General features: G+C 41.2%; 1 protein-coding gene across 2 annotated transcripts in view; it reads right to left on the minus strand.

Moving 5' to 3' along the window:
• The window catches only part of TLL2 (tolloid like 2), a 171,630-nt gene that overhangs the window by 77,416 nt on the left and 72,385 nt on the right, over positions 1 to 21,829 (minus strand). For both annotated transcript variants that reach the window (XM_069067104.1, XM_069067103.1), the window contains exons 3-7: positions 16,012 to 16,089; positions 11,484 to 11,654; positions 5,905 to 6,022; positions 4,729 to 4,907; positions 3,280 to 3,385 (exon numbers count right to left, since the gene is read on the minus strand). In XM_069067104.1, coding sequence (XP_068923205.1) covers positions 3,280 to 3,385; positions 4,729 to 4,907; positions 5,905 to 6,022; positions 11,484 to 11,654; positions 16,012 to 16,089 — 652 coding nt within the window. The remainder of the gene's footprint in view (positions 1 to 3,279; positions 3,386 to 4,728; positions 4,908 to 5,904; positions 6,023 to 11,483; positions 11,655 to 16,011; positions 16,090 to 21,829) is intronic.

Raw genomic sequence — 21,829 nt, forward strand, 5'->3', positions numbered from 1 at the left:
GTCTCTCTCTCTCTTTCTCTCTCTCTCTCTCTCTGTCTCTCTCTCTCTGTCTCTCTGTACATAAGGTCCGCTCCTGGTACTTTACTCTCTTTATGAGCTGAAGTGAATCACTGGGTTTCTGTTTCCTCATCAGTAAAATGAGTGGGCTGGACAAGATGGCCTCGGAGGTCCCTTTCAGCCCTGTCATTTGCTGGGTCCATTTTCTGAAAGCCGGCAAAAGCCTGAAGTGGGAACGGAACTCTGAGATGAAGCTGGCTGCTTTGCTTTAGCCTTGATTTGAGGCACTCAGAAGGTGCTTCAGTTCCAAAGATCTATTCAACATTTGCTCATTGCAGAATACACCCACACTGTATCCCAGGGCTTTGATACTAAGTGAAATCTACTGCATGCTTGAATTCTATTCTTCCCATGCCTCTTCCAGTAACAGGCATTTCACTGGGGGTCAGCTCAGCAATGTACTGTAATGCCCAAACAGTAACTGTGTATTGTTAAGAGTACTGGATTCCAAGACAAAATACATGGGCTTACACCCCAGCTCTGCTACTTAACTCCTATTTAACCTTGAGTCAGTCAATTCATATCTCTGTATCTCAGTTTCCTCAGCTGTAAAAGGAGGGGGTGGGTAAACTAAATGATCTCTGAGGTCCCCTTCCAGGCCTAACTCCTATGGTCTTACCTTTGTAGTGAACTCACCCCATGCTGACACCAAGTTTTAGCTTGTTGATTTGGAAAACTAAATTGGGATCAGATGTGATGAAGCTAGATCCAATAGGGAGCCTGCCTCCTGTATCATTTCCAAAATCCATGGGTCATCTCAGTCCCTGATACTGAACATATCCTGTTTGACCCACCTACAGCCCAGAGGCAGCAAAGCCCAGGATCCTGCAAACTGGCCTTGAGATCAAGCATGTTAGACCCTTGTACTAACTAGCCCTCAAGCTTGAGTCTCTGCATGGAGCTTAAAACTCTTATCATCTCTATTTCGCAAAAAGCCAACTCACAGCACTGGAGAGCTAGCAGGAACTTTAGAATCATTTGATGCAACTTTCATTTTGTGAAAGAAAATGTTGAGACCCAAATGGCTCACCTCCAGGGCCACTAGCTCTAGGAATTCTTCCTTTAAAGAAATAAAAAAGTTTTATTGATATGTTTTATTTTTACATTACAAACATTTGCAGAGCAAATAGAAATTTGCTTCTACTCCATGAGAGGTCTTTTGGAATAAAGTAAAATAGTTAAGCAAAAACAGTGATCTCACCCAAATGTACAAACAACATTCTATATCTGTAACACCCACCCCCACCCATATATACCCTATTTTAATTGTTTTTTTAATTAACAGAAATTTATTTCCTCTCCCACTTCCCATCCATTGGGGAAAAAAAGATTTTTAAAAATTCCTTACAATAAGCACACAATTAAGCAAGACAAAACGCCTCATTGGTTGTATGCAAATATATGTGTATGTGCATATGCACATATTTGTATATACATGTGTATCTACATATCCACATACATACATACACATACACATGTGTGCAAGATTAATCTTTCTGAATTGAAATCTAACCTCAGATACTTCCTGGCTGTGTGATGCTGGGCAAGTTACTTAACCCTGCTTGCCTCAGTTTCCTCATCTGTAAAATGAGCTGGAGAAAGAAATAGAAAATCACTCTACTATTTTTGCCAAGAAAACACCAAATAGGTCACAAAGAGTCAGACATGACTAAAAGAACTGAACAACATATATGTATGTTTGTATGTATATATGTATGTATGTACCCAAAATCTATGACTTCTCAGTCAGAAAGGGGAAAATATGTTTTATCATATGTCCTCTGGGATCATAGAGAGTCATTGTATTGATGATCAGAGTTCTCAGAACTTTGAAAGTTATTGTTCTCATACGAATTTTTCCCTTGGTTCTACTCATTTCATTCATCAGTTTTAAAAAGTCTTCAAAATTGTACATTTTAAAAAATATTGTTGTGAGAATATGGAGCCTTCCCTAGTGCCCCCACCCCCACTAAAAGGGATCCCTTCCTCCTCAATTAAAAAAAAAAAGTAACACCTTATCTAGACCTCTCTGAAGCACTTATCACAGTCTACCTTGTGTTTGTTGATGTCCCTGTTACATTCCACTCCCCACCCCATCCCCACCACATCAGCCAATCTCAGTAGCCTTGCTCAACAGGATCAATCAACTAACAGGCATTTATTAAAACCCTAGTATGTGCCAGGCCCTGTGCTAGGCCTACTGGGATGCAACCACAAAGCCACAATCCCTACTGGCAAGGACCTACATTCTAACGGGGGATGAGGGATGTAAAGCAATTTTTTCAAGTACTTTTCCTCATATAAATTCTAAGAAAAGGTAGGAATTGAAAAGAGGTTCCAAGAGAAGGATTGCTTCCTTCCTTTGGTTCCCTTCAGGCCTTTGATTAGGGCATAAGAAGTACTTATATATCTGAGGGCAAGAAAAGCCTTATAGCTCAAAGTAACTAGAAGTCAGGGAGATGTGGGTTCTGGTCCCAATTCTGTCACTGTCTCATCTTGGATAGGTCATGTTACTTCTCTGGGTCTCAGTCTTATCATCTGCAAAATGGGGACATTGAACAAGATGAATAGCATGCTACAGTGAAGACACTGCTGCTGGGTTTGGAGTCAGGGGACACAGGTTCAGTTCCTGGCCTGGGCTCTTCTTATCAATGGCACACAGAGCGAACCCTCTCACCTCTCTCTGGGCTGCTAGCTCTTCATCCATAAAACGGGGAGGCTGGCCTAGGTGGTCTCTACAGTCCTTTCTAGCCTTAAATCTTTGATGGTCTTGAAGGTCCCTCCCAGCTGGCTTCAAAGTCCTTTGAACTCTGAAACAAACCTGACTTCTCCAGGACTGTTAACTGCTGCCCCGGTTAAAATCAAGGACACTCCTTCAAAGGCTTCCTCCCCCACCTTCACCACCACCCCCAACCCCCCACTCACTCACTGGAAATTTTAAACAGAAGCTCTTGATCATTTCCATTTTCCGGTTTGCTAGTTGTGACATTAAACGATAATGGAACAGTGGCTTTCACAATGGGGTTAAATCTTATTAGCAGACTCCTGATTAGATTATATTTCACTGCAAGCTGGAGGGTGCTGAGCATCAAGGACAGAAGCACCTGTACACTCTCTGATACCCACAGAGACCCACCCCCCCTTGGGAAATCACTAAGAATCCTAACCCAGCCTGCCAGAGGCACAATGAAGAACTGAGCAGTCAGAACCTTAGCTTCCAACCTTGAGAACGTGTTCCGGGCATAGTGCATGATACTGTCAAAGTCGTACGTCTCTCCCAGCGAATTCACCTCCCCGGCCTCCATTTTTAGGAAGTTGTACTCCTGACCTGAGACACAATACACACTATTAGGGTCCATGTCATTAAGGAGGGGCAGAGGAGGGATACGACCGGGCAGAAAAAAATCATCTTCCTGGTTCACACTAAACCCACAGCACACATCTGAGGTTTGTATGTGTTCAAATAAGTCTGAGATGTTAAACTGGGAAGAAAAGCACAGATTCTTCCATCTTGATACTCTCTAAACTCTCAAAATCCCTCCAAATTCTTCAGCTGAAAAGTGATGAGACTGATTGGGTTTAATCAGCTTGGCCTAAATAGCATCTAAAGAAAAAGGCATCAATCATACAAATGGAAGAGAAAGAGAAAAATCCATGAAAAGATAAAGCTAGTTGTCTGCTGGAGAGTTGCAAACATTGAACAGAAGCTTTTTTGGTAGAAATTCTATCATTATATATTATATTCAACATATGTGTAATATATTATATTGTCACTATATATACTGTCATAGTCAATATATATTATTTATATTCCTTTGACTACCATATATTCAAAGAAACATTTCTCATAAGAAAAAAAAAACGTAAGCTGAATTGATGTATTTCTCCATGATTTGGATGTACAAGCTTCTCTGTCTTGACCATTCAGATAAATCCCTCTTGAAAATAGTTAATCTATTCCTACTTCATAGACACTACAATTGCCTATACAGGTGTTTTAGCTAAGAGGCAACACAGTGTAGTGAAAATCAGGCCAGATGTGGAATCAGGACAGCTTGGATTCAAGTCCAGCCTATAACACATATTGGCTATGTGACTGGACAAGTAATTTTATCTCTCATTGCCCAGGGCAAATCTAAAACCAAAGCTCAGAGAACACTTGCTGATCTGCATGGTTTGAATGAATTTCCTCACCTAGAGATCTCTACATGATAAAATCACAGAAAAAGAGAGTGATTTAGCTATATGTAGGATTTTTAAAGATATGTTGTCCAAACCAGAAATATGGTCAGTATGCAGGGGGAAAAAACCCAAATCTATTGGATAGGATCCAAACTTTGAAATACAGCTAGTAACAAGACATGAATCTGTCATCTTGACAGCTGAGAATCTGGGGGAAGATGTTTCTTTAGGCAAATCCATTGTCCCTTAAAACAGAGAAAGTCATCTTCTCTTTAGTTATAGCCTACAAAATTGGGACATAACTTCTCTTAGAAGGGGCTCCTGAGTGAGAACCAATGAGGATGCTGCATGTGTCACCCCCATTATAATGGGTGATCTCCAGAATTAGGGTGAGCTCCTCCTCAGCTTTGTTAAGTTCCCCATTTCATTTTCTTGACTAACATTAGCACTCCCTACCTATTAGATGGTGCTTGAAAGCAGTTTCCTTACCTTGCTGGATATTTTCTCTGATGATAGTTACATGCTGGTCTCGGTCAGGGCGAGTGTGCTCATGCCAGAACCCAACCACATGGCCAAGTTCATGAGCCACAATACCAAACTTATCACAATTCTTCCCAATGGATATGGCCTGAGGGCCTCCACCTCGGCGCCCAACATAGGAACAACATCTACAACAATCAGGAAAAAATATCCAGGTCAGCGAGAAAGAGAGAAAGGTGCAAGACCCAAGAAGGGCACTTAGAGATAGTGAGAACAAAGAAGAAATAAATGAAGGGAGAGGACCACTGACTTCCTTCTGGAATAAGGAATCACCACCATCTCTCATCCCACTGTTTTTCCTAATAGGGCACAGCCCCTTCATCCAACTGCAATGACCAAAAACAACACTAGACATGTCAGAATTCATCTAATATTTGACAAAAACAATAAGAGAATGTTACTTTCTGCCTAAAGGGAATTTACATACATGTATGTATGTATATGTGTATGTATACATAATATTTTAGTATTTTATATATGGTATTTTACATATAAGCACAGTTACATATAATATCTGTATACATTAATGCATGTTTATATATATGAATACATAATGTTACCCTTTATTTATAAGCTACTCTTTCAACTTGAGAATCTTCTAGTGGTACATGTGGTGTTTCTGGAGTTGAATTGACTCCAAACCCAAGCTAGAAATGATGTTTGGCAGTTAAAACACCTGCTTGAAGCGATGCTGATTTGTTGTTGGGTTAGGTTTTTTGGGGGGTGGGGAGAAGAGGGGTAGATGTTAAGGGCAGTGAACCATTTATTTAAGGACACAGGAGCTGACCACACATTTAAGCTGGAAATGAGCATTTCAGGGCTCCAAGCTGCCTATAGTCTCCCTATATTGTTTTCTCCCCTGTGTTCAAGTCATCTTTCAATGGATGATGTGATCTACTGAGTTACTCCTCATGTAGGATCATAGAATATTAGAATGTTCACATTATGGTGTTTAAATCTGAGTGCTGCATTTTAAGAGAGACATTGAAAACTGTCTAGAAAAAGGAGGATGATAAACTTTGATGAACTGCAGTTCATTAAGAATGTTTGGTTGGCTCTCATTTAAAGTGGTTTGATTCATCTATAGACAAAATGAAGCTAGATTTCTTGGTTTCTATTACTTACCCACATGTTCTGTAACTGAACACAATGAAACTTTCCTCATCTGTTCTCTCTATAAAGGTCACACAGGTGTGTTTCTCCCAGTGCCTCATGGCCTGCTTAAAAATGGCACGCTGGCTCCCTAAAACAAAGATGGGAACACCAACATGCATTCATTTGTTACCTTGTTCACAGGTCTGTCTTTGGTTCGTTCTATCTTATTCTACAGGCACACAAATGTAGCTTTGCCTAAAATGATTCTTGAGTCCATTTCCCATGGCATTGTTACTCCATAAAAGACAACATTCTTTGATCAAAATTAGACATGACTCGGGGCGGCTAGGTGGCACAGTGAGTACAGCACTTGCCCTGGAGTCAAGAGGACCTGAGTTCAAATCTGGCCTCAGACACTTAACACAAAAACTAGTAATGTGACCTTGGGCAAGTCACTTAACCCCAATTGCCCTCCAAAAAGCAAAAAAAAAAAATAGACATGACTCCATTAGGTTGTAAGCTCCTTGAGGTCAGGGAATGTCTTTGCCTTTTTTCATATCCCCAGCACTTAGCACCCATGCCTAGCACACAGTCAGCACTTAATAAATGTTTATTGATTGATTGACTTCCCTGAATTTACAAACCTATAAGAGTTTTACAGATTAAACATAGCCATACCCAAACAGACAGAATTTCAGAGATGAAAGAGACTTTACTTAACCCAAAGAGGTTAAGTAATTTTCCTGGGTTTAACTTTAATGAAAATGATGAAAGATGGTCTTCAAAGAGGTCTATGCTCCCTCAACTTCCATTGATAATGAAAATGGTATTTCCAACAGATTTCAAATTTTACTCCAACATGCAGAGCTGTACCTGAAGATTCCGGAACCTGAGACAAATTCATTTGAGGGGAGGGAGTAGAAACAGAGCCTGAGATCCCCTCCCCAAAGTCACTATGAACTTCCTGGACCCTTATCCTGTGCAGCCTATGTGGAATAGGACTCTAGGGCTATGTGCTTGTGGACCAGCTGCCCAGAGTGTGGAAGGTGCCCCAGGAGAGGCAGGGAACTGAAACCTTGGGGTCACGTGCTAGGACTCACTCCCTTTTAGTGGTAGTTTACTCTGGGAAGAAGCATGTCACCTGCCCAATACTGGTACCATAGGAGTGGGACAGATGCATCCCCACTTTTACTGGTGCCCTTGGGCACAACTCAGTGTTAGAAGACTAAAGGGTTACCTTGGTTCTCCTCCCCCACTTTATACAAAAACATAAGGTGATTTTTCGGTGGGGAGATACCTTAAGGAAAATCCTAAGAGTTCTCAGAGTTCTGAATACTCCACTTGCATAAAAATCAGTAACACATGGGGCAGCTAGGTGGCACAGTGAATAGAGCACTGACCCTGGAGTCAGGAGGACCTGAGTTCAAATTCGACCTCAGACACTTAACACAAAAACTAGCCATGTGACCTTGGGCAAGTCACTTAACCCCAATTGCCTTACCTTCCCCCCTCCAAAAAGCAAAAAAAAAAAAAATCAGTTACACTTTTATTTTTGGTTCCTTTGCTTTTCTGAAGACTCCAGAACTGAAAAGTCATGAAATATCCCAAGAAAAGACTAAATCTGGCTTCTCGGGATCTACGTTTATTCATTTAGGCTCATTCCAGCAAATAGGGAAAAAATATTTGGGACAAGAATCTTGCAAAATTATAGGGATTGCTGCTCTTCTAGAGAGGCAACACAGCACCTAAGAAAGCCTTGTCTGTTAACTGACATCAACATGAAGGCTTTAGAAAATGAACAGGAACTATCTGGAGGTGAACAAGAAGGAAAGCAGAGGGGGACAGGAGCTGGCCATTCCAGAAAGACAGAATGGAGGGGTGGATAAAGTTCTGGGCTTGGGGGCCAGGAAGATGTGGGTACAAATCCTGCCTCTGATACTTGCTCACTAGTGATTAAAAGCAAGTGCCTTCATATTTCTGAGCCTTAGTTTCCTCATCTGAAAAATGGGGGTGTTGATACATAGAGTAACTAAGTCATAGCATTTCCATTATATAAAATAATACATTACATGTTATAACATGATATCATATATGTATATATAAATAAAATTTAAAGCTGTCATAATATATATTATATCATTACATCATCTCATACTATCATACCAAATAATATATGTAAACCATCTTATATGCTATATGTTAAAACCATCTTGTAAACCAAATGTAAGTGCTCATTTTTATTAGTATTACTATTCAATGATGGAAAATTAGGACTTCAGTTTATTGATACAAAAATAAATTTACAAGCATTAGTTCTTCCTCATTTATTTGCTTTCCTCCAATTTGGGAAGGGGTGTTAACCCAGATGAGGGACAAGAAGAAGTCCCTAGAACACAAAACGCTCCCAAACACCATATGTGTGAACAGGTTAATAGCCATGATGACGTGGCACTTCCTGGGACAGGAAAGCACTCCAGATGTTGAAAAGACACAGTTAAAACACAAAACCGGTGCCTTTCAACAAGACTCTTTTTAGATCACTCTCAGGAGGGTTCCAAATAACCCCCGGAGGTCCCTTCCAGCTCAAAGTTTCAATGAGAGTGGTGATGACATGGTTTAGTGGGAAAAGTAATTTAGTGGAGAGTATGATAGCTCTGAAATCAAGAGACCAGTGTTTGAGCCTGGGCTGTGCCTCTTATTAGTTGTGAAGCCACAGAGGATTTCTATATGCTCTCTGAGCCTCAGTTTCCTCATCTACAAAATGGGAATAATAATACTTGCAATATTGAATAGGGTCACCATGACAAAACCATTCGCAAACCTTGAAGTTCCATATACATGTGAGTAGTGATGGTGAGGATAGGGGTGTGGAATACATCAGAAAATCTAATTTCTGCAGATGTCCCAATGGTGTACCATTTTGTTGGTAGTGCAGCCTGGAGAAATGAGCAGATTCACTGATCTCATTTGATGGAGAGGGGAAACAGTGCATGAAGAATGGTAGAATGATGGACCTGCAAGAGGTCCTTGAGAACCTCCTTCATTCTGAGGATAAGGAATCTGGGAGAAAGGGAGTATACAGTGGAAAAGTCACTGGATTTGGGGTCAGAAGACCTAAGTTCAAATCCTGACTTTGGGTCTATCGCCTTACTTCCCTGGAACTCTGTAAAATGAAGGGGTTTGGATTAAATGTGCTCTGAAGCGCCCTTCTAGATCCACAATCCAATGGATTTCCTTTTAAGTCATTCAATTAACATTAGATTGTAAGCTCCTTGAGGATAAGAACCGTCTTTTGCCTCTTTTTGTATCTCCAGCACTTAGTATAATGCCTGGTACATAGAAGGTGTTTAATAAATGTTTATTGAATTAAATTGAATGTCAAAACTATGGAGACAGGGCACATTTTGAAATAGGAAAACCCTTCAGATGCTCAAATGGTAGACACAAAAGATGGTGTTCAGGATCACTAACTCTTGTAAGAAGCCTCGGAGGTCATTCTAGTCCAACTTGCACCTGATGGAGAATCTCTTCTGAAATATCCTCCCACCATCACCACCCATCCTTTGGTGAAGACTTCTAGGAAATGGGAAAGCCTATTATCTAAGCAGCCAACCCCACTTTTGGACTATGAGAAACACTCAGTCTAAATCTAGGTGGCCCATAAGTGGTTAGAGCCCATGATGGACTTAAAAATAGGAGGTCCTGAGTTTGGATCCTGCCTCAGGTTCTCAACTAGCTGTGTGGCCTCAGATAGGAAACTGAAAAGAATAATGGAAGTACCTAAGGGGTACAGTGGATAAAGAACTGGACTTGGATGCAAGAAGACCTGAATTCAAATCCTGCCTCTGACACTTACTAGTTGTGTGACCCTAAATAAGTCACTTAACCCCTGTTTGCCTCAATTGTAAAATGAGGATCATAATAACACCTATGTCCCAGGGGAGCTATAAGATTAAATGAGATTTTATTTGTGAGCCCCTCAGCACAGTGCCTGGCACATAGCGGGTTCTTAATAAAGGTTTGTTCCACTCCCTCACATGAAAATCCAGTGTTAGACTCTCACTACAACAAAATCCCTTTGGCCCTTTCCACAGGGACAGCATGACCCAAGAAGTGGCTGTCCTGAAATGGATTTGACTTTCGACATGGCTTCAGTGAAAGAAATGCTGGATTTGGAGTCAGAGGACCTATGCAACCTCAAGAAGGTCAAATAACCCAGACGCAGCACAGCAAAGGAGGGAACAAGGTTGAATTTGGAGTCCTAAGAACTCACTCTGACTCCTGCCTGTCTTTGCCACTTATGACCCTTGTGACCTTGAGCAACTCTTTCATCCTCGGTGCTGTCATCGATAAAATGAGGGAAGGGGGTGAACCAGATGGTCTCTAAGGTACCTAAGAGCTCCAACCCTGACCCTTCTACAGACAGTCAGTGTTCTACAGAAATGACCAAGGATCTGGCCCATCACCTCCCTAAAGATCTTCTCTAATAATGGCTCATTGTGAAGAAGACCCTGGATTCTTGAAAGTTCCAGAAGTAGAGTCAAAGCTCTGGCAAGTCCATCTCAAACACAAGCCTTGAGATAGACTCTCTCTGCTGTCCAAGGACTGACTTTACTGAGTTTGAGGGGGCACATCAACAGGTCAGTCTCAGGAAGACAGGATTTTTGGTCATGGCAACTCTCCTAGGTCCCTGTGAAGCCATAATCTATACTGGTAGAAATAAAAGCCGAATCAAGGAACCTTGAAGTATTGTTATGCTGGTTAGTTATAGTGAGTCCAGCTCCTAGGTTCTTGGTCATTCTATTTGAGGAATAATGAGAATTTCTAAACACATGTTTATATAACTCTTTCAAGGTGACAAAACATTTGCCTGGCAATGTAAGGGAGGCGATGAAACAACTATCAGTATTTCATAGAGAGGAAACTGAGGTTCAAGGAAGTTAATTGGATTGTCCATGGTTACACAGCTAAGAATGGACACAAAGGGATAGGATGCACACAGTCTCCAGACTCCAGGAGAGCATTCTTTCCACTGGACCAGTCTTTTCTGGGTCATAGACTCCTCTGGCAGTCTGGTAAAGCCTATGGACCCCTTCTCACAATATGTTTGTTTAAGTAACAATAATAATAATAGCCAGTATTTATAAAGTGCTTTAAGGTTTGCAAAGAACTTTACATGTTACCTTATCTGATCTTCACAGCTACCCTGCGAGACAGATGCTATTATTACCCCTATATTTCAGATGAGGGAAGTGAGACAGAGGAAGATTAAGGGGCTTTGCTGGGGACACACAGCTAATAAGTATTTGAGGGATTCAAACTCAAGTCTTCCTAATACCAAGTCCAATATTCTGTCCTCTGAAAAGGCTAAATTTCAGTTAGAGGTGAGTGAAAATAAGTCTGTAAATTTTTTCTTCCCCATCCAAGTTTAGATTCCCCAACGTCTGTCTACGGATCCCTTAGAAGTTATGGTACCTTGCCCTACACCATGGATGTCAGAAGACCCTTAAGCCTAATAAGAGTAAGTTCAGCTTCTTAATATCTGGGTCAGTCTAAGCTACAAATCCAGGACTGGCCCCAAGTTTACATTTCTTCTTACAACAACTGACCTGTGAAATTTCCTCCAATGACATAGGGAATCACTCCTCCAGGCCAAATCCTCTCAGCCCTTGATGTCGTAGCCCTTCGGACTCGGGGAGAAGACTCCGCAGGTTCACTGGGAGAAGCGTTTGGGCCCTTTTGCTTTAGTCTCCGTGGAAGCATGGAGTTCTGCCTGTCACCTGCAAGACAGTCTCATCATTTCAGCTGTAGGCATTTAAAAACAGCCACAGTGTTACCTCTGCCACTCATGAAGATGCTTAGAATGACTAGGTATCCCTGTCTCTAGGAGAAACCAGCAACCACCTTCATGACTTACTTAATGAATATTGACTGAAGATAGTCACCTCAACTCTTGAGTCTTCTCATTAACACGCTAAAATCAAAATTTCTAAGTACCTCCCATGACTGATCCTCTATCCCCCAAAACACCAAAAGTGATTCTGCTTTCTGAAATACTTAACCTATAACAAAAAAGGAAGTATCTCCTAACACTCATCTAAATGTGAACATTAAAATAGTTCTAATCAATTCTAAGATGAAGACTTTTTGATGGCATTAGAAAAACTGAAGTTTTTTATATTTAGAACTGGGTTATCCAATAAGCATTCCTGGTTTAGTAAATTTAGGCCATAATGCCACAATGGTGGCAGGCCTGGGGTTGAAGTAAGGAAGGCCTAAGTGTGGGCTAATTTCTCATATTACATGCAACACCTTCCCACTTACTTCTGCGTCCCTTTCTTCAGCAGAAAATCAGGGGTGGAAAAATCCCTCTACGTGACAAATAACACCTACAATGCTCCCTCTGTTTCTCAGATGATAGTACCAAACAGAAATGTAATAGCAAGTCACAGGGGCAATTTTTATACCATCAAGCCAGCATGGGAAAATCTAAAGTCTAACTGGGGAAAGGCAAGGGGTATAATTTGCAGTGATCAGTTTGTGAACGACAGCTTACTACTCGACCCAGTGAGAAATTTAATTTCCTGAGGACTTAGCACAGGAGACACATTTGCAGATTAAAAATATGTCTAAACAGATGTTCTGCTTAGGCTGAGAAAAGATCCTAATGCAAATGTCATTATTGGATTTTCCTGGATTATTGTTATCTCAAAAATCAGAATCCAGTGTAATTTTATTTATTATCTCAGAATGCTCTGCATATGGATTGGCACTAAAGGGACTCATGCCAAAAAGAAACCAATCCAATCTACCAACTACACCCCAAGCCCAACATATCCAAATGGATATGCCTCCTGAGCTGGAACCCCATAAACTCTGCCACACAGCAGTTGCCATCATAAGTCAACATTTCATTCTGAGTCTCAGTCCCAGAAGGGCCCTAAATGGTACTGTGGCCTGGCCTTAGCTTTTTCCAGTTGAGGTCCTGAGTCTTGCATCCAGGGAACGTCTTTTCTTTACTGGCTGGAAATAAATATGCCAGAGGTACAACCATCTGGATAAACCATTACAAACTCGGGAAGGGAAACAAATGCTTTGGCCAATTTCCCGTCTCCACAGCATGCAAAGAATAGCTCTGCTATGAAAGATGGGCTTCAGGGGAATGGGATACGGAAGACTCTTTCAAAGATGTGAGCAGCCAAAAGTTAGTCAATGGCTCAAATGGTAGATCACTATGGCCCCCAATTGTCAGCTTTTTCCAGTGGGTTTGAGAGGCAACTGCGGCTTTCCTTCCTTTCTACTAGGCTCTACCTCTTCAACATGGGCTTACTTCTGTTATGTGGCTAAGCCCCGGGAGTTCTTGGGGGACAATGTCCTTTAAAACTGCAGAATGCATTCTTCTTATTAGTATGGTTATGGAAATCAGAGACTATCAAAATAGTCACAGCTTCATTTGGGAGACTGTTTACACACTCCATTTCGTTAATCCAATTATAAACTCAAAAATGCATGCTGAGTCCTGAACTCCACACACAAGAGGGATCCCTCGAACTGCCAGGTGTCTCTGAGAGGACGGGGATGCTTCTTATGGCTCCCACAGAAAGCCGGGACCAGAAAAGCACCACGGTCAGGGCTGACAGGCGCTGAATAAAAGAAGGAAATAAACCCACGATTGAGCAGGGGCAAGATGAAACTGGGAGGCTCAGAGCCTTTCTCCTTCTTGTGAGGTCTCTTTTTATGGGGGTGATAGAAGGGGGTCCCTGTTGGGGGAGTTGTGATTAAAGGGGAATGTCTGAGGGACACACAACTTGTCTTCCCCTTAATTCAAATAAAACAAACTCACCCCAGCTCACTGGCCCAGAGAGCACAGGGATAGAAATGCTGCCCTCGCCCACCCCCTTTCTCTTTCACCTCTGCGTCCTCTCTCTTAACTTGTAGTGACTGCACTGGACACTAAATGTCCAAGGTGGATGAAACTGTCTCTCTGTTGTTTTCCCCCATTAGAATGTGAGTTCCTGGAGAGTAGAGACTATCTTACTTTTCTATCTTCAGTGCTTTGCACGCAGAAAGCCCTTAATACATGCTTATTCATTCATTCATTCCTATATCACAGAAGGGGACATATTTCCCTGTTGTTTTTTTACCTATCCTTTTCAACCAAACCCATGTCCCTTGGTGCATGCTAGTATACAGAGAGAAAGATCTTCAAGTGGGAGGACTATCATCTCTCACTCCCAAGGGTCTAAGTCCTGTTGTTCTGGGCTGATCTTGATTTGGGTAATCAGTCATAACTAGGCTAAATCCAGGGGTTTTAAGAGGCTGCTGTATGTAGCCTTAGGCTCCTCCGGTTGCCATTAGTGGTTTGACTCTGCAGCTGTCTAAACAGCTGCAATCTCTCTGTGCAGAGGTGGACAACGTGCTTTCAGCACCAGGTAACACAATTCCTTAGTATATCAGTATCACATGTACATGAATTAGGTCATAAGAGATTAGACAATATGTGAACATAGAACAAGAATGAAAAGTCATTTATAGATAGTCCTGCTTTTCTTGCATTCCAGGAAATGGTACGAGAAAACTAATGGTTAATAATAAAAACAACAATGTAAAAAATAATGATCTTTTTGCCCCTATGCTTACAACTCCCTACTATCACCATGAGATAGAAGGTGGCCACCAGGTGAGAAGGTAGAATGTTGAATACATTTACATAAAACCAGAGGGAACTGACTAATTATTTTGATGAAGGTGGTGAAAACTGAAAAAAGGTGATTTGGGGAAAATATATATGTCTCTAAGAAAAGTGGAAGGTGCTTCCACTATTAAAAATTGGTTATGTTTTTGAGACATTAACTTGGAAATTTTATATAAAGACCTGGGAGGGAGAGCTGCCAACTCTTTAAAAGGAATCAAGAATCTCCTCCAATTCCTTCTTCTAAGGAGAATGGAAGTTGCTTAAGGGAAGGGGTTATTTGTTGTTATGGAGTAGTGATTGTTTTTGCATCCCCAGATCCTAGCAAAGTGCCTTATATAAAGTAGTCATTTAATAATAAATGTTGTTGGATTGAACTGAATTGAACTGAACCAGATATCTCTCAGGTTTTGGGAACTAGTTATTCCTTTATTTTTTTTTTGCTTTTTGGAAGACAGTTGGGGTTAAGTGACTTGCTTAAGGTCACACAGCTAGTTTTTTGTGTGTGTATGTGTTAAAAAAAAAAAAAAGGCTGGATTTGAACTCACATCCTCCTGACTCCAAGCTGGTGCTCTATTCACCGCACCACCTAGATGCCCCAATATTGTTCTTTTTTTAATAGGAAGAATTTTATGTGAGAATTATGTGACTTGCCACTTGAGGCTGAATTTGTCCTTCCAGGAGAGAAGGCAAGCAGTCTTCATCATCTTATTCAAGAGAGATATAGATGGGGAAGAGAAGGAAAAGGGTTTCTGAAAAGAGAAAGCCTTGCCTAAAAGCCATTTATTTTGGTGAGATGCTAGCAGCAATTAATATCCTTTTTACCACCAGTACTAGGGAAGGTGAAAGGGCTCACATTATTTTATGTAAGGCTTTAGGCACCGACAAATAGAATGTGGATTTCTTTTCATTTTGAGTAAGCCTATCCCCATAGAGGAGAGGCTATTAACTTGGGGTCCATGGACCATGGAGTGATTTCAGAAGGTAGCCTCCGAGCTGTGCTTTGAAAGAAATTTGGGATTCTTTCAGGCAGAGGTGAGAAGGGAACACACCCCAGAGAGTTACTTGTAACAAAGACAGAGAGGTGGAAAAGTAGTTTTATCCTGCTTTTATGAACATCCTCTTAAACCAAAACCCAGCAATGCCCATGTATAGTCACTGGCACCTCCTATGCCTTCAGCACCACCTTCTAGGCCAGATTCTACACGGTTTGACATGAAGCTAAGAACGTCCATTTCTTTGAGTGGTCCAGATTAACAGTCAACCCATACCTAATCCACTATTTACAGACTCTTCGTATCTTGCTGGCTACCTGGCTTAACCACATTCCAATCAACAGAATTCTGTATTTCTAGGATTCTGCAGTTCTAAAACAGAATAGGTTTTTCAGTTGATAAGATATTAAATAAAAGATACCCAAATGTCTGGGTGGGGTACCACATTACCCTTTTTAACTTTCTTGGTACTCTGACTGGAGGCTGTGGCATTCGGCCCAATTTCATGAAACTGTTCTCCAAGGCCACCTGAAAAGGAAGTAGGAAAAAGAAAAAAGAATATATACCACCAGACTTTTTTACATTGACATAAAACTTATGAAACAAAGATTGCTAATTGGAAATGATCAGAAATGTCACTAAATCTATAAAGCTATGTCCACAATCCCTGGAATTTAGTTACCAGGAGCTATGACTAGTCTTTCCATTCAACCCTATCTTTTCAGCTATGGGTTGGTCTAGGTACCCGTGTTTTCATTGATATTCCTTCTGAGATTCCCTGACTTTATCCAAGGGAATTGAGTATTTGAAGGATTGAGAGAAATTCATCACTAACTATAAGTGACAGAAGTGAAGAATGAGTATTACTTAGATCTGATAAGGAAGGATCCCCATTGGGAGGGAAGAAAGCATTAATCAGAGACCCTACACCAGCTGGTTCTTGGATGTCGTTGTAGTGCAGAGATAAGTAGGAAAGCCTGATGCTGGGAATAAGGATTCAAGTACTAAATTAGGAAGCCAAGAGATAGGAAGTATTAGTGAATTGATAGTTTGACTGATTTGGATTGATTTCCCTAAAGATTCTGACTTTTTATTTGTAATTGCCTGTATACCTAGGCCCTATCCATTACATGCCATTGTGGTGACTGGCATGATCTACCAAGTCTCCACCTGATATACCTGCCTTTGGGGAGCCTTGGGACCAATTGATTATATACATTTAAAAGGGAGGAAATGGAAACTCAGACAAGCTAAGAGATTTATCCAGAGACTTAGATGAGAGCATAGATTACTTGCCCCTAGTAAATTCACAAATAAACCAAAACTGGAATGTATAGCAGTGTATATACAGTGAATGATAGTATCTGAATCCAAAAAGATCCTGAGGGGCTAAAGCACTGGGCAAACTGGAATAAGATGAAAATTTTTAGTAATAAACGTAGTCTTTGACATGGGCACAAAAAATAAATGTCAAAAGTACAAAATTGGAGAAGTATGGCTATGTAGCTATTTTCCAAAAAAAAGATCTGGGATTTTAGTGATCAGAAAGTTCAATATGAGTCAACAGTCTGAGGCCAAAAAAGCAAATGCAATCTTAAGTTTCGTATAGTATCTAAGACTAAGTATTGATCCTAGGACTATATTCAGCTCTGGGTGCCACATTTGAGCATAATCTGTAGGTCAGAACTAAAAACCTTTGAGTTTACATGGAACAGGTTAAATCTTGACAAATGACTCTTTTTGGCTCATGCTCCTATAAAAGATTTTTCCTAGGAAATCAGACTCTAGTTTATGCCTAGATCTCTATAGAAAAGGTTAAAAAAAAGGGTCTTTGTCTCTCAAGCAAGCACTCAGACCAACAATACATAAAACATTGGACTAGTTTTCTTTAACATGTTCCTCCCAAAAAAAAACCCCAAAAGCTATAAAAATTCACACCTGAGCCCATGAATTGTCACAAATCTCTTTCCCTCCCTTGTAGGCCCCCACCTTCCCCTGAAACCCATTCTGTCCTTTAAATTTATGTCCCAACCCTCAAAATACACCTGGGAAAAACACTGATGGTTGCTAGAGATTCAAACAACTCATCCTTTCAGGAAGCCCAAGAACCTATGTAGTCCTCTGGAATTATAGTACCAGGGCCTGTGTATTCTACAGAGCTTACCATACAAGTGAAGGACAAGGTATGGGTTTGATCTTCCATTTCATGACCTTGGTCCTTGAAGTTCCTTGTCTATCTATACGGTTTGGTCCAGACAGAACTAAAACTAGTAGTTTGTGCACTCAGGATACAAATATGCCCTCCAATCAATTTTTTAAAAGAACAATTCAGTTCAACAGCAGAAGAGAAAAGATTACAGAAAAAGAAAAGATTACCTGGGGTACTTATGTATGCTATCAGACAGCTTCTAACTTCAATTATTCTTGCTAACTAGGCACTAAGTTCAATTGTTTCTAGGTGCTAAAGGATTGTAAATATTGTCAGCAAACTCTAAATGTCAGTACTCTGGGATAAAGCTCAATTCACCCTACCCTAGGAACCGTCCTTGAGAAGACAGCATTGTCCAGGAATTATTCTTCCAGGCCAGGAATTCCTCTGTTCATAAAGGAATCCATGCTCACCTCCATCCAACATTACAACATCCAACAAGTTAGCCCTGGCACTCCTAACTACTTTGTTGATGTAACCTCAGGGGTCACATAGGGTCTTAAATATGGGAAGGCTTCTGGTTCAGGGACCTTAGCTTGTGTGACTATATAAAAATTTTCTGCTCTCTGTTCTCAATCTCCTTTTTAGAGGTCTAGTCCAAGTCTACAGCCTAATTGTCCTGAAATTAGGCACAAATCAATTCCTTTACATGGTGCCAGTGGTCCAGGGAGTATCCAGGGCAAGGAGAATTCACACCCCCTCAAGGAAGCATCATTCATAAGCAAGGTCTCAAATGAGAGTGTTTATCTCTTATATAAAGGGATAACATCGATGAACAGAGACTTCTTTCTATAATACTGTTAACCTGAGTTAACCTTACCAGGATCCCCCCAGACATACCCTCAACATTAGGAAGGGCACAGATAAGTTGGAAAGCATCTTAAGAAAGGTGACCAGTAGAATGAAGTGGTTCATGATGTAAGGATCCCTCAAAGGAAATTGAGCTCTTTTGCTGGAAAGTCATCATAACTGTCTTCAAGTATGTGATGGGGTGTTGCAGCGAAAAGGGATGAGACTGACTCTGCTTGGCCCTAAGAGTCAGACCTAGGAGCAGACAGAATTTACAGAGACCTGAGCTAAGAACAAATGTCCCAATAATCAGAACTATCCATAAGGGACGTGGCAGGTTCTCCCCCAATGAGGATTTTGAGCCAAGGTGATGATATTGTCGAGGAGAGTCTTTTCAGATATAGGCTGATGTAGGTGGACTCTGAATTCCCTTCTAATTTGGACTAAAACCAAATATAACAAAACATAAAAATAGAAGCAAAACCAAAAGACTGGGAAGGAAACTTTGGATCTAAATAAAGACTAGGTTCTGACTGAGCAATTCAGATTCCAGGGTAGATTTTAGACTTTTTTTTTTAATGAATACAATCTGTTGATCTCCTGAGTTAACAGATTTTCACTGGTTTATCCACAGTCCCTCAGAAAGTCAGTGGTAGGGATAGGAATCAACTCCAAGTGTGGTATTCTTTCTGCTACATTACACATCCTTATTTACTCTTAACCTGCTGTTCAATCTCTCCATCTATCCTATCATTTGTTCCCACCCACCAAGTCCCACACCTTCCAATCTTTCTTTGTTACCACAAATTCCCCATGTCTCTTTCTGGGATTGTCTTCAATTCAAGTGTTTTTTGTTGTGGGAGATATATGTGATCTTTGGTCTAAGTCTAAAAGGAGCCTTGGAGGTGGTATCGTCTAAAGGTTCTTAACCTGGGCTCCATGAACTTATTCTTGTTTTTAAATATTTTGACTATTATTTCAACATGGTAGATTTCCTTTGAAACCCTATGTATTTTCCTTTATGAATTTAAAAACATTATTCTGAGAAGGGGTCCATAGGCTTTAGCAGACTGCCAGAGGGACTATGACATGAAAAATGGATAAGACCATTGATACTGGTCAGAAGAGGCACCAAGAGGTTCAGTGACTTACCCGAGGTAATACAAGTAATAAATAGTCCAGCCTGAATCTGAACCCAGATCTTCTGACACCAAAACCAGTGAGTGTTCTTTCCTCTAACCTATAGACCTCCTCCTTGGTCCCAAAGTCTATCAGGCACTTTGGGTTGTAGGAACTGTGCTTGAAAATGATGAAATGTTTCACCTCCTTTCCCAGAGGAGAAGTTGCTACTTCTATAGGAAACCTGATTCTGCTTACTTGGTCAGCAAAAGAAACCTGAGAGTTATCACTGAGCACAGGTCATAGTGATGGCTTAAATCCTTTCCCAGACTTTAGCAGAAGAAAGATCAAGTTCTTTAAAAGCTCTGGAAACTTATAACTAAAAGGCTATCCATATTTATTGAGGATCTATTATGTATGAGGTACTGAATGAGGCCCTTGGGAGACAAAAGAAACAACAGGCACTATTTCTATCCCCCAGAACAGATGACAATGTTGAAACATACAAAAACTTTATTCAAATAACCAATAAGTGAAAAGTGATCACCATTCAGCACCCTGCTTGCCGGCTGGAGGTGCTTAATATATTTTAACAAACTAATATCCTCCAGAACATTGGCCCAAATACTCTGGATGTAAAAAGCAAACTGATATAAAAAAATAAAACATGTTATTCCAAACCTCCCTTCTGAAAAGCCCATAATTTCTTTCTCTGTGATGACAAATATGGCAGGGATTCTATGAAAGCTAGTAAACTGAAAACATTCCATTAGGAACAGGTGAGTCAGGCAGCATCAAATCCTGAGGGAAGTGGATTGTTCTGTTTGCTTCTACTTTGCCCGGTGCCAAAGTCACTCATGTCCTTCTTGCAGCTGCTGTGGTCCTCTCTGCCAGATTTCCACACTCCAACCAGGGACCCTCTGCCGGATGTCTATGCTCCATGGATGTGCTCCTGCCCATTTTCCCAATCCACTACAATCTATGAGCTGCATTCTTGTTTTCTTTCAGCCCAGGTTAAGTAGTACAAAGGAGGGGTCAGGGGCTCTCTCTATACTTAGCTGAGGTATTTAAACCACTGACTTCAATGCTGGTCAGACCAGCCAATCCTTTGGGGATGTCACAGGACAGTGGGGGGGAGGGGGAGGAAGGAAAGTAGACCTGAGATTATCCATATGGTACAAATGGAAAAGCACTGGCTCTGGAGTCAAAGGACTGGGGTTCAAATCCTGCTTCTGACCTGTGAGACCTGGCCCTCACTTTCCTCATCTGTAAAATGAGAGGGTTGGTCTAGATGGCCTCTGAGGTCCTTTCCAGCTTCAGATCTATGGCCTGTATGGCTTGGCCAAGGTATGGAAGCTCCAAGAAATTCCCAGTGGCTTGGCTGTAGACTAGTGCTCAATCTCTTCTCTCCCCTTTCTGTCTTCATATTCGACCTTGCTGCTAAACCTGGCTGAAGGGGGTCAGGAGCTCCTGGGGAATGCCTGGCCCCATGTCATTCTAGAGCCAGGATACTGCTTGAAGTGTGGGTCGGAGTAGTGATTGACATTTCCTGAAGATTTGGCCCCCTCCTTGCAGACCTGAACTTGATCTATTACTGGGAATAATTGCTCAGAGGTGGGCATCTGTGTGACAAGCTAAAGAAATGTCTCAGAAAATCATGATGGCATGAAATCTGTTACACAGTCACATAAGTTCTCTAGGGGAAATGATAATGGCACCAAAGCTAGGCACTGGGTGTGAGTTTAGACCTTGAATGGGGGGCTCAGCATGGAGGCAGGACAAGTTTGGATCTGGTCACAGGCTGGATCCCCTGTGTATTTGGTGGGTGAAAGGGGAGGTGGTACAGGTCTGAGGAATGGCAGCTCCTTCTAGAGTGGGGAAGTGAATGCTCCAGGGAATATAGTCATACAATGGTGTGGGTGTTGGGAATGGTGAGGTGGGCAAAAGGCAAGTCAAATTCAAAGTTGATCAATTCCATTCAACCAACATTTTTTTAAAGTTCCACTACTTGTATGTCTAAGGCCCCTGAGATGGAATGATGAAGAACAACTTAGATTACAGGTTTTATAATCTGGTGAGGGGAAAGAGATCAACACACACACATACACACACACACACACACACACACACACACACACACACACACACACA

Source organism: Petaurus breviceps, unplaced genomic scaffold (assembly GCF_028583685.1).
Source record: "Petaurus breviceps papuanus isolate PSGF00001 unplaced genomic scaffold, PetGlider_PUasm1.0 90740, whole genome shotgun sequence".
Lineage (NCBI taxonomy): Eukaryota > Metazoa > Chordata > Mammalia > Diprotodontia > Petauridae > Petaurus > Petaurus breviceps.